This window comes from Drosophila sechellia, chromosome 2L, assembly GCF_004382195.2.
Source record: "Drosophila sechellia strain sech25 chromosome 2L, ASM438219v1, whole genome shotgun sequence".
Lineage (NCBI taxonomy): Eukaryota > Metazoa > Arthropoda > Insecta > Diptera > Drosophilidae > Drosophila > Drosophila sechellia.
In genome coordinates this window covers 20,066,722-20,080,278 of record NC_045949.1, presented here as the reverse complement: position 1 = coordinate 20,080,278, position 13,557 = coordinate 20,066,722, and the positions used below count along the sequence as shown (strand labels likewise).

The window sequence follows — 13,557 nt, the reverse complement described above, 5'->3', positions numbered from 1 at the left end:
TATAGTTTGTGCTAAATGGTCCGGCATGGTATTGTTTATGCCAACAAGCCCGTACGGCTGTGCACAATTAAGACAATTTATATTTGATCAATTAAATTCAACTTTTTTTTAAATTCATATATTTTTGGGCACATGACAAAAATGTTAAGTGTATTTCGATATCTTCAGTGACGCTTAAAATTAACATGCATATTAAAATATCTGGATTCTTAGATGTATCGCAAAACATTTTTCATGTATCTGTGCCAATGACAAATATTCCAGTCCGAAAATGCTCAAATCATTGACCCAAATCGAAAATGCCAAAAGGGAAAAACCAATAAAGGGAGCTTCCACCAGGCATAGATTTTTAATAAATTTCCATAACCAAAGCTAGATAACTACCCGGCATTTCCACTCACTTTCCGCCACGAAAACAAAACGAAAGCCTGTAAACATATTTCCCATATTACGTCACAGTGGCTTGTCAAAGAGGACAACATCAAATGATGGCAAGGAAAGCAAGCTGCCTGCCATAAACAACAAGAACCAAAAGGACAAATAAACAAACAGCAGTTAAGGGCTGGGAAAATGGGGCGGGAAAGCGCGGGGAAACCCGCCAGCGAGCCATAAAAATAGCTGAGGCCAAAAGCATTCAAACTTATGCTGGGACAGAGCCACCGAAAGCTGGATCGCGGATGGCGCTTATATTTTATTGCTATTATCCTGTTTACCCCATGTTTACGCACACACACAAGCACACAAACAGGAGCGCACACCGACTAGGGGAGCACATGTTCGGTTGTGCGATGGTGTGCGAATTAGTTGTGGCAGTCAAATGAGAGTGGTGCCTCGATTTTTGCCTTCTCATTGTTATTTCACCATACACTTTCCGAACGGGCATAGCTCTTGCACTACTGAATACAGTTTCCAAATTAAATCCTTTAATTTACGAAAAGCATAGCATATTATTATCAATATATTACATTTCACAATATCAATCAGTTAAGACCTAATCTGCTACTATTTTAGTTAGATGAAGAGTATTAGGACACCGGATATCGTACGTTATTCCAAAGTCTCCCGCTCTTTTTTCTTCTTTTCGCTTTCGTTCAATTGAAATGGACAAGTGGGGGCCTTGGGGTGGATTGAAGATTCGATGGGTGGAGCTCTGTAGTTTAGTGACGTGTTTATATTCACGCACATATGGAAACCGGAGTCAGAAGTCGCCGTGTGGTTTTTACGAGATGTCCTTTATGCGCCGGTTGATAGGGGGGAAAAGTGCTAGCCTTGTACCTTTTTCTCAGTGCTCAATTTGGTCAGAAGTCACTTACTGGCTAAACAGCCAGCGAATCGGGCGAAAGTCCCCATTGTTCAGCTCCCCCTTTGTTATACTTCCACTTGGGGTTAAAAGCATTGAATATCTGAGGAGACAACACTGTCATATTTTCAAATTGAGTGTACAAGCGCTCTCACTAAACTTTCACGTATGTGTGTGTGTGTGTTAGGGTGGAGGGAGGAGCAGGAGGGGGTCGACACATTTGTTAGCTTTAATAAACATTTATATGACTTTGGCTAAAGTGCTGCATACTTTGGGGGCAGCTGGGCTGGGGGCAAGCAAATAAATTACGTCGCCAGCATCTAGGAACAACAAATCAAGTAATGCATGCATAAATTCAACAATTTCCACAAGTAGCCAAGAAAGTAGCTGAAAATTCCCCCGCCCCCTTTCTGCTTTTCCAATGACTCGCTCTGTAATTTATGACTTGACGCTGGAGCAACCACAAGACCAGAAGCTAGAGCACCACCACTACAACCAATGACAATTTTCGGAACAATTTTCGCGAGAGATAGAAATGTGGGCGCGGTGGAACGCAGGACGCCTCGAGAAGTGCCCAAGAATGACGGTGGTTGTGTGGGAAAATTGTAAAATTGTTGAAATATAAAACTTTCCGCTGCATAGCGAGCTAACGATGTGGAAACCTGAAGAAAGTTGTGTTATCAGTTTCAGGAGCAACAAATAAATTTAAATTTACCACAAAGGACGAGATGAGGCCATTTTCCCACACAAAATTATTACCAACTGGGCCAAAGTCTTGGCTCAGATCCACGATTCACTGGCGGCTTTGACTTGACTCTTTAAGTTGAAATGAAGCATTTGGAAGGATTTCATTTATTCACCACACAGGATTTGATTGAGTGGTGGGTCTACCTTTCTTCTCCAAAACCACAAGGATAACGAATGCTGTGCAAACCTTTCATTTTATGTGTATTGCGGCATTCGGAATAAAGTGATAAGTGGTGTTTTGGTTATGGAATCAATTTCCCCTGCAGCCATGCAATTTCCGAAAGCAATAATTATGCCAAGTGTCAATGCAAAAAAGCGAAGGAAGACCGCAAGAATGGAAAGTACTGAGAGCAGGAACGAAGAAAAACTATCTTTTCTGGTCGCCGCCCCAGATGACGGAGATCCTTAGCCACCCCCTTCACCACCCCCCAGCCACAATTATTAACGTTTTGTGTGTGTTTGGCACAAATCTCGAGCAGAGCCCCATAAATCCTTTAGCATTTAATTCGAACAATAGGGAAAATAATTACGAGTGCCGAGCACGTGAGTCGAGGGCACTTGAGCGGCTTCTGGGTGGCCAACAATTGCCGGAGTGGAGTAGATGGAGTGGGTGTGAATACGGAGCCCGGATAAGCCGTGAAAAAATTACACCGCCAGAAGAAGGCACTGAATCTCTGACTGACGGACTGGTTCGTCCAACTGACTGTCAGCCGGAAGCAGCAACAAAGTCTGCTCGGTGCGCCGGTGGGTGTGCAAGTGGGTTTACTTGTCAGGCAGTTAATCTAACCCATCAGGAGCCATCCAGCCATCCAGCCAGCTATCCAGATATTCCAGTCAGCGGATGGCTTCGTACACCAGGTGCAATTAAGAATTTTGCACGGAAGCCAAGTCAAGTCAACATGCTAGGAGGGGAAGGGTGGAGACCGGGATTTTTGCTAGGCTTCCGTACACTGGGAATAAAATTCATACGAATGTGGTTGGAAAATGGTTTCGAATAGTATTCGTGAGTTTTATTTAGATCTCCTTTTGCACCAGCTTGTACTGTCATTTGAAAAATGGTTGACAAAATGAATCACCTGTCCTACAAAATATTGTGTTACCTGTATGATGTTTCTTTCTATTAAATGTTTAAATATTTGAAGAACTATTTTCTAAATTTGTCGAGCAACTGGGGTACCATGTACTTGATTTGCCAATAATTTATTGAGCAAGCCGGAGTTTATTTGAAGTGCAAACTCTCAGGTATTCATCGCTATCTTCCCACCTCGCGATTGCTTTGCTCCGCTCCTTGTGCTCGTTTACTATTCATTGTAGCGTGCCATTAAGATTTGTTGTTTGAATACATTTACCATTTGTTAGTGCAGCGCCCAGGACGCCCAGTGCCTCAGTGTGCGTGTCCGCTACGGTGTGTGTGTGTGTGGGTGTGTGCCTGCAGATCCGGCTGTGTATTTAGTAATCCTGTGTGTCTGTGTATCTGTGAGCCGTGGGCGTGTGCGTGCGTTCGTTTCTGCACTCACAGCAATTATTTACTCGCGCTTAAAGCTAAAAGGCTTTAATTGCGCGATTATTTGTCTTCTTCATTAAGCGAAACACGCAAATCTCAAAGGCAAAGGAAAAGGCTTTGAATTAAGCGGCTGATGGGAGAAGTGAGGCTTAAATTGAGGAGCTAGCAGGGGAGTGGAGGGGGCAGAGCGACGAGGGCAACCCAGGCAGACAATGTGGGTATGGCTAAGTTAGTTTGGGTGAATGGGAGTGGAAGTGGGAGACAGTGGGCGCCATAAGTTTAGCAAAAGAAAATGTCTTCGATGATGGCAGTGAGGTGAAATTAGTTTGATGAGGGAAACACTTGGGAGTGGGAAATGTTACAAAGGGTGCCCTAAATATCTGTAATTAAAAGGCTTGTTCTTGGAAAGGGGAGTGAAAATGAAATAGCTTAGCAGCTTTAGATTAATATAATGTATTTATGGAATAAAGAAAATACTCGTATATGCACCACAAAAAACTTAAAAGTAAACATATAGTATGTATCTTTTCGATGCATCTCTCCGACATTTATTATGACCCTTGCTGCAACTGACGCTGACTTTCGGCACCCACTGCTGGCTGCACATGCAATCCACCCACCGCTTTGCACTGCGGACATGCCACAAGAGTAAAAGCACATATTCAGCGAAAGTTTTTAAATTATTACAAAACAAGCAGTCAAACTCACGGCAACATCAACGCCAACGCCAGCCACCAGAGCAATTTGTGCCACGAGTATCTCGTTGGCTCGTGGGCGAATGTGCTAAATATATATCGGCAACAACAGGAACGGCCACGGACGCCGATGACGCGACGAGGACAATTAAAAGCACACCTTTTGCAGTCGCCCACCTGCTCCTCAATAATTGACGAGCCCCCCGACCACCGACCACCGACCTCCGACCCAGGCCCCACCTTTGAGCCCTGACAAAGTGAAAACATAGCGCGAAAATCTTTGGGTGTAGTAACGTTTTAGGTTCCATTTCTGTGCTAGCACTACAAAAATATTCTAAAATCTTTGGCAATTAATGTTTCCTTATAATTTAGTCTACTTAATAAATGTCATGGTGTTATTTCTACCACTTTTTATTAAAATATATATTTTATTTCCAAAGAGCTTGCTTGTTAAGCACAAATTTGCCCAGAATGCGAATTCTGGGAATTTGAGGACTGATCCCCCATATTTGGATGTTATACCCTCCTTTTTTACAATCGAAATATTTTCTGTCTCTGCACGAGCTGGCAAAAAGGAATTTAGCCTTAGCGCCGAGTGTTTTATTATGTAGTTTCAGTTGTTGGAATGTGTTAAGGATGCCGCACGTGTTACCGCCTCCCCACCATTTCTACTTTTTGTATTACTTCGTGCGCGAAATTAAGCCAAAGCCAAAGTTTTTGGGGGACGGTGGGTGGTGGGCGGATGGGTGGCTCAATCGGAAGCCAAGCGCCAAGGCAGCGGCAAAGAAAAGGAGCCCCCATCCCGCTCCCCTGGCAATCAAAGCGCTGAGTCAGTTAGTCAGACATATTGGATCGAGCGTTGGAGAAGGGGTCAGATAAGCCAACAGTTTCGGAACGGTCGCTGCCAATTGCATGATAGTCGCTCCTCGGCGTTTGGCTTTGGCCAGGGCTGGAGCTCCAGCTGGATCCGAGACAATGTAAGCGGACGGACCTCGGTTAAGGACACCTTCGACCCGACCCAATCCGACCCGGCCAGACCCGAACGGGAACGGAACGGAAGGAAACGGAAGGGAACGGAACGAGCTTGGTGCGTGACTAACGGTATTTAAAGCCGCCGGAAGCAGTTCCAATTTAAGTTGCAGCCAGGGGCTCGGCTCGCGAATCGGGCTGAAATATCGAGGGGGTCGGCGGTCGGGGGTGTGGGCAGTGTTGCAATGCCGCCAGTGGGTTGCATTCATTAGGCTGACTCAGCCTTCGGGGGCAAGCTTAAAAGTTTAAAGACTCCTAATGCTGTTGATATTTCAGCTGTTTGTGTAAGCAGGCAACACAGGCTAAAGTCATCATTCTCATACTTCACAACTCTAAGGGCAAATTATGGTAAGGAATAAAATAAGCTTCTAAAAGTAAAAACAGTTTCGATAACCTTACTAGCTAACAGTTATAAAATAAAAGCTTAACTTGTACTAGACAAACATATCTTTACCTTCTTTATTTTATACCTTACATTTTAATAATCATATTGTGTGTTAGGAAGTGTGCAGCCTAGGAATGCTGAAAGTCGAAAGTCACAAATGATTTCGCATGTGTACTCTATGAGAGCGCCTGATTGCGATTCCATTTGTTAGCCTGTGCAAACCAAACAAGGCATTATCCTGGCCCAGAGAGTCTAAGCCCGAAATTCCTTCCTTGTTGTACTTTCCTCTCGCCGCCTTTTTTGGCAGAAACTAATTTAAGTGCGAGGCCAGCGGCGGGAAGGCAGCCACATCATTAAGTCGAGGACGAAGGCGCAGTCGAAGCCATTTTATTTGTTTAAAATTTCATTGAAGATGCGCTCGGCAGCGTCGCGTCGCCTTGTGGCGAAATTAAAACTGCTGGTTAAGGCTGACTTGGAGATACGGATGGAGATGCAAAGATGCAACCGCTTTTGCGAAAACTTTATCCTGCTGGCTTTTTGTGGGCACAATCATTATACGCCCAACTTTGATTGAGGCCGGGCCTGCGACGTCAGTCTGGCCCGACACACTGGGGGCATATTATGCCAATCCCGACTCCGTTTCGAGGTCTCCGCAGAATCCCTCGGATCCTATGGCATCCGTATCTAGCCCCCTCGATAGACAACTATTTACACAGGCTGTCGCGCATCAAAGTTTCCGGCATGCGGGAGATCCGAGTTCTGGGGAAAACGGCAAGTACACTGAGAGAATATGGATACTTAAGATAATGATTGACCGAAGAACTTATACTTTCATCTAATGGCTACCCACAGATTTAAGAACTCGCTTTATAATGTGTAAAATCTAAAAGAAGTATGTCTGTTGTTTCATAAAATCAGTATTTTTAACTTATTCTACGACAGCATATAATGGAAGAGTCGAATCCAATTACATCATATTTTTTGTTAAAGTGCCTTACAACACACATAAAATTGGAGATTCGGCAACTTTTAACGCACCCGCATGCGTTTCGCTTGCGTCAAATTGTTGCAAATAAAACGCAGCCCCAATAGCTTCCAACTCTCAACTCCCGCTTTCCGGAGGCCCCGATCCCAAATTTATCCCAATCCTTCTGACACCCAGCCGGTGAATCAGCTCGTAATTTCTTTAATAGTTGTTCATCAGTGGTGGAGATTCAGAGGCGGGAAGTGAGGCTCCAAGTGGGGCACAAAGTGGGTGGCACGTGTGCGCTAAGTGGTTGTTAGCATGCATTTTGTATGGCGGGCGTGGTTTAGGTAAAAATACTTGTGTTAATTTATATGGTCACCCACTTGCCCCCGAGTCCCGCCGTCCATATATGTGGTCCTATATCTATGGCAGCGTTGCAGCAGATTGCGTTTGCTTGTTAAGCGCAGATTTGTCAATTAGGCTGACGTTAACGGGTTAAAACGAAGCGAAAACGGAACTTTTGATGGGGCCACTGAAAACGGCGAAAAAAGAAACCTGTCCGATCCCGAATTTGGTTACCCATCAACTAAAATTATCACAGGCATTAAATGGAAATGGTTTAGGAAAATTGGATAGGAAAATGGTAAAAAATAAGCCAACAAAACGTTACAGTCATCATAGTTTATTGAGTTTAAATCGGATTGTTGGTATCCAGAGAGAAAATATATTTTTGTACAAAATGTTCCGTTACATTTAACGGAAATTTGTTAAAAAATTGATTCTGCTGCATTAAATTAAAAAGATATTTGAAAACTATTCTTTAGCAAGCTCTGTCAGAAAAAGCCTGCCGAAAAAATGTGTCCCAATCCTAAAGCGGATGCTACAGTATCCCTGATTGCGCCGACAATACAAAACATTTACAGGGTAAAGGAAAGCGAGGACTTGGGGACTTTTCGGGCGGCAGGATACCATTCCGATTTGTTGTTTGGCGGGCATCTAATCAACCAAATTTAGTGTCATTTCAGCGCAGCGTGTGCGTGCGACATGTAAAGAAGCATTTTTGCAAGTATCAATGACAGACAGGACGCTGCGGGTGTCATCAATTTGCGTTTGTTTCGCCTCCCCTCGGCCGTCCTCGGCCCCTTTTTGCCACTGATTTGCGCTGATTTTGCAGCCGCTACCAGGACACAAAAATACACTTCGGGAAAAAGTCCACGTTCTACTACTTATGGTTTATCAAGCCAACCTTAAAAGCGGAGGAATGAATTGTTCTCTTATTCTAAGATAATCTTATTATCATGAATTTAAATGCAGTACAGGTTTCTACTTCACAAAATCAAACATAGATATCGTAAATGTGTATAGGGGGATGTTTGATAAGACGTTTTGAAAAAAAATCAAAATATGTTTTCAGTGCCCGCGACAAGAGTGCAGGGAAAAAAAAACATAAAATCCATCAACGGGTTGAAATTGCAACATTCAACAAAAAGCTTTCCGGCAAAAAAACGGGATAACGGAGCCAAAGGACGACATGCTGATGCTTCAATGCTGATGTGGGGTGGTAGAAAGGGGGTGGGATGCTGATGACTCTGCCACCCGTCAGGCTGCGTGACACGAATCCCAGGCCAAGGCGTGTCCAAAGTAGATGCCGCTTAAAAATTTAAATTGTATTTGCGGGCGCTGGGTGGCGATGATTCGGCAGGTGGTGCACACTAAATCATAGCAAAAAATTTGAGAGATTCGGTGTTTAATACCCTCTAGCAAAGCCATTGGGTGTAGGGCATGTAGGAATATTTGTAATTTAATCTAGCCTGTAACCAAAAGCTTTTAAATAACTTCTTTTGTTTAAAGATTATAGCGTTGTTGTACTGTGGCAACATTTATGGCGCCCAACGTGGGGCATAGGCCCTATTTCACTTTCCACTTGTGTGTTTTAGCGTTGATTATTGATGATCGTTTGAAGTTATAAAAGGGACACTAAATATATATTTTTTATTATTATGGAAATACTTTAAGGAAAATATGAATTTTAAAGTTTCACATATCGTGAATCTTTTTGAAATGAGTACGGCAAACACGCTGCAAATGATATCCAAAGACTAATCCACTCCTCGGTTATCAGTGGCAGCCCAACAGCTAGCCCTCACCACCCAAAAAAATAGGGAAAAAAAACACCTTCCACCCCTTAACCTTAACGAGCCACAAGCGACACTTCGTACCGCCTTTGGTTCCCATGTAAAAAATTGCACATAAAAATTGCAAAAGCCTTTGCGTTTTCCTTGGTCGCCGGATGGTGGTTTGGGTGGTTGGGTGCCAGGATGCCGTATACTGTCTGAAATTCAATCGTAGATTCCGGTTTCGGGGCTGGAAACCGAGAGGTGGAAGTCACCCGGGCACGGGCACACCTGCTGATGAGTAAATCTTAAGTGCAATAAAGAAGGAGACGCAACAAAATCCAAAGTACGTGCAGCTGAACCCTGTCGGGGAGCCAGGAGAACATGGAGAGCATGGAGGACCCGGGCTAACCTGGAAGCTCGGAGGATATTCCCGGTACCCAAACCGAACTGAACTGGGCGTACACTTACTTGGTGGGATTTTGGTCGTGTTCAAAGTTTCCATTCTTTTAAGTAGTACATACGTATATGTACTAGCGAGTATATAAGGCTTTTTTTGTTTTGCTCCACTTTAACGTTAAATCGTAAATTTTGCAAAAATGAAAACTTTGAAGCGCCTACGTGACGCACTGGAGTAGATTTTATTCCCCGTGCTCAGGTATGAAAGTAGTTCGCCGGATTCCGGGCGCAAAAGTTACGCAAAACTCAGTGGCAAGTGTTAAGTGCGTTTGGGTTTAGCCAGCCAGGAGAGACGTCTCAGTTCTAGTTTCCGAGCCTCCCCCCAGAATTTTCCTCCCCCAGAGTGGCCTTTGCCAGACACCTACCCACCCACCACGCTCGCCCGATTTCCACCCGCAGAACAGCTAGTTAGTAGAAAAGCCTTTGCCGCAGCTGAAGTTTCTGAGTTGGCAAGAAAATTGCAAAGCTATTGGATGGAAGAAGTTGCCATAACAATGACCTGGAGGAGTTTCGCAACTGTTTAAAAAGGTTTTGGACCCCGCGATTCAAGCGAACCGAGGGCAAAGGTCAAACGGCTTTCGCGAACTTTTGCTTAAAAATGCCAACGAAAAAGTGTAGGTATTAAGGTTAAGAGGATTAGAAGCATACCTATTTCTTTAAGATTCCGTAATTCATTAAAATCAATTTTAAGTAAATACTAGATAGATTTTAACAACTATGTTACGGCTCATAAGAAATTTTTAATTTATGGTAATTATTCTATTCGCTTTGACTGCCATTTGCTTAACAATTTCATCAACATATATTTACCAGAGGTTTGATATACGGTTTTCTAGTTTGCTTTTCCAAATAGTGGCAATAATTTGCATAAACAAGGCATTATTCACGGCACTTTATTCATTCCCACCTCACTCTCTGCAAACGGACATGTAAGATTTCGTATGCGACATATGCACCCAAACCAAAAAAGCCGTAAAATAAAGTACATTCATGCTTACCTTCTCTCCATTCGTATCTCGCTTTTATGTAGATTGTTAAATTTTCAAATTAAATTCCGGATATTAACGTATCAAGTTCTGACCCCGGACATAATGCTGCGAGTCTAACAAAAGGATTTTTGCATATTTACTTAAATAACACCATTTTAACGATTTACGGCGCAAAATTTCATGCATTTCGTGTCTCGGTCTTTATGAGTGTGTGTTAGCTTAAGCCCACATGCGCGTGTGTGTCTGTGTATGAGTGGGAGCATGTGTGTGTATGTGTGCTAGAGAGCATGAAAGGCCCTTGACCAAGTAACCATAAAGCATGAAGCATGCTGCAAATAAGCAAGGCTAGACAGTCTTATGGCCAGGGAGGTAGCGGTGCTGGGGTGGGAACCTCTTAGGGGTGCTGGGCCTCCCTGGTCAGGATATTCCGTGAGCTTTATAAGGACCCCTGCCTCGTCCTCGTGCTCGTCCACTTCTCGGCCTTCCATGTTTCGAGTTTCATGTTTCGTTACGTTTGCGTTTTGAGTGGGCGGCGGATCGGCGGAGAGCGACAGAGATAGAACGAATGGGCGGCGGAAAAGTGGGAGTGGCAGGTCGGGGCTGTCGCTCGTAGCAGGAAACATGAAATTTTAATAATGTTTATAATGCCAAAAGGATTTGTTAGCCGACGTCGAGGGCTGTTTTCAAAACTTACAGACATTTCAATTGTAAATAAAAATATTTAATAATGGTATGAAAAATAAAAGTATGCACTTCTTGGAATACAACGTAACTTTTCAAAATTATTCACTCATATGGGAAATAATATAATAGGTAGACATACATATCAAATGGTGTGTTCGGACTCAGCTATAGTCGAATGAATTTGTAGATGTCATAATCGATGGTAGATAATGTGTCCGATCGACCCTCGCTCACACACAAGTGCACCACGATGCCGAGTGTGTGTGCGTGTGGGTGTGCAGCGTGTGTTTACTTGAACGTACATTGCCATTAAGCGTGGTCGTCGCTGCCCCCTCCATTTCCACATGCATATCCTTATCCACATCCACGTCCACATCCAAGTCGATGGCCCAAAGAGGCAGCAATGACATATTGCGCTGCACAAATCCGCAAACAAACTTTATATGAGTGCCGAAGGATAAGTACAAACAAGCTGCGCTTTCAGCGTCACTGACACACATACGTATCTGGCCTTATGTATCTCAATATAACTGGGGCGGTGGTCAAAGTCCCATTTCGATGGAAATGATGATGACGAGTCGAGTTGTCAAAAGTCAGGCTCAGTTGCGTCCGATTCGGTTTTCGATGGCTCCACCTGTTCGGTTGTGATGGGCTAAGCAAACATCGAAGCCACTTGTCAAACTGACCGCTTCAGAGTACTCGACGTTCGACACTGAGAGAAATAATAAAGCCTTTTTGTCACATTGGAGACAGTGCAAACCAAAATTAATATTAAAAGTAGTTAACTATTGCTTGAAAAGTGCATTTCAATCTATTAGTTTCACACAAATTTCCCAAGTGCTCCCATATGACGAAATGTCCTTCGGTGAGTAAACAGCCAAGGATGTTGACATCCTGCCCACCAGCTGGGTTCTGTTTAACCAGCACTTCCACTTTTGATATTGAAAGCGAGGCGGAGATTTTGGTCAATGAACCGCATGATTTTAGTGCTGACCTGGTCGGAATATTTGACCGTCTTATTAAGTCTTGAGCATCAAAATGGTATTGGTATTACGGACTCGCTGGGCCCGCAAAGAGATGCAAATGGCACGACTTCCCCACCTTTCCGTTGTCTCGTGTTTATTGAAATTTCGTTTTACGACCTTCAATATAAAATTTAATTAGGCAATTGCCTGGAAAGCACATGGGTGGATATCCTGCTCGAATATTGTTTGTGTGGGGCTGCTCATTTTGTAGTCCAAAGGATATCGCCCACACAAAGCGACATGGGAAAATCCACCATCGTATATGGGGTGTTAGAGAGGGCTGGGGTAGCTAAAATATCTTTATTTTATGCGGCAGCCAAGAAGAGTGCCACCGAATTATTTAAAGTCTGTATGAGGGCTATTGAATTAGGAAATAACAAATGCACACGTTAAACATCATGAATTTAGTCTGTAAAATTAAATATATTTTTATGACTGGACTTGTAATTAATCAATGGTATTATTTAAGAAAGCCTATGTACTATTTATAGAAATCCTTTTAAGCAGTTCTTTCGTGACTTGCGTAAGCCTATAAAATTACTTAAATTAAAGGGATCTAGAAATTCGACTAGCACCAAATATTTGTTTACTTGCTGCTTCTATATTTGCCTGCATAAATTTCCCTGTTTATCTTTTTATCGACTGAGTCGAAAGCTTTAAAGTGCTGCCTTGGCATTGGCAAAGTCCCCCGTTCCCATCCGAAATCCCCATTAATATTTGGCCAACTTTTCAGGGCTCTGCTCCTTCGGTGGCCCACCCGATTTGCGAGCCTGGGCCAAAACAAAGCAATTTCCTATCTATCAGATTAAACTATAAATTTTATAAAGTTGACTGCATATTCACGGCAATCGAAACGTAACGAATTTAAATGGCCAAGCAACGAGGAGCAGGGCGACAGAAAGTCAAGAGGCCAAAAGGACATCGCGGGTGTGGGGCAATCGAAATGAAGCCCGAAGCGATTTCGAAAACTCAATGGCTTGAATTTTATGAGTTTTGGCGCTCGTCGCCAGCTTCCAGTTCTCAAATCTCCGGACTCCCCGAGTCCGATTCCGCTTCCTACCCAATTTTTTTTTTGGTTGTTAGTTTTTCATAGGAGGTTGAGCTGGCTGTCCTCCCTTTTTTGGCTCGGTATACTGCGAAAAAATAAGGGTTATACTTTAATTTAAAGAAATTGCAAGATTGCAGGTACTGCAAGCTAATTGTTATCATCCAGAAGTAATAGTAATAGTACGTATATGTTTGACAAATTTAATTAGCTGATAAATAATGAAATCATAACCGAACTTGAATTTATTTTTATATTTTAGTGCTGCGAAAGGGTGTTTTCTCTCAGTGGAGGCTGCAATTCTTCCCCTTCCTTGCCTTTTTGCCCGGCTTGTTGTGTTTGCTCTTGTGGCCATGCCGCGACATTATCGACTCTCGGGGACTTAATGCCGCTAGCTCTTCATTTTGTGTGTGATATTTTTGGGAACCGGGTTCCCGAAGGGTGGAACGTGTCCGGGCAATAACCATAACCCGGGTCGGCTAGCTTCGTTTCACATTTTTTGCTCTGCCCCTAAACAACGCTACTAATTATCGCCCAAAAGAAGTAAAAAAGAAAAAAACTAATTTTCTCGGAAGAATTTCGCTTCGCTTTGCCATTAACAAAAGTTCTACATT

The 13,557-nt window shown here is 43.3% G+C and overlaps 1 protein-coding gene across 1 annotated transcript; it reads right to left on the bottom strand.

Moving 5' to 3' along the window:
- Window positions 1–8,763: 8,763 nt before the first annotated feature.
- LOC116800453 lies at window positions 8,764–9,246 on the bottom strand. Its single transcript, XM_032715504.1, is given in 3 exon segments — window positions 8,764–8,941; window positions 8,943–9,035; window positions 9,092–9,246. Coding segments are annotated over 3 exon segments (426 nt in total).
- Window positions 9,247–13,557: the final 4,311 nt, after the last annotated feature.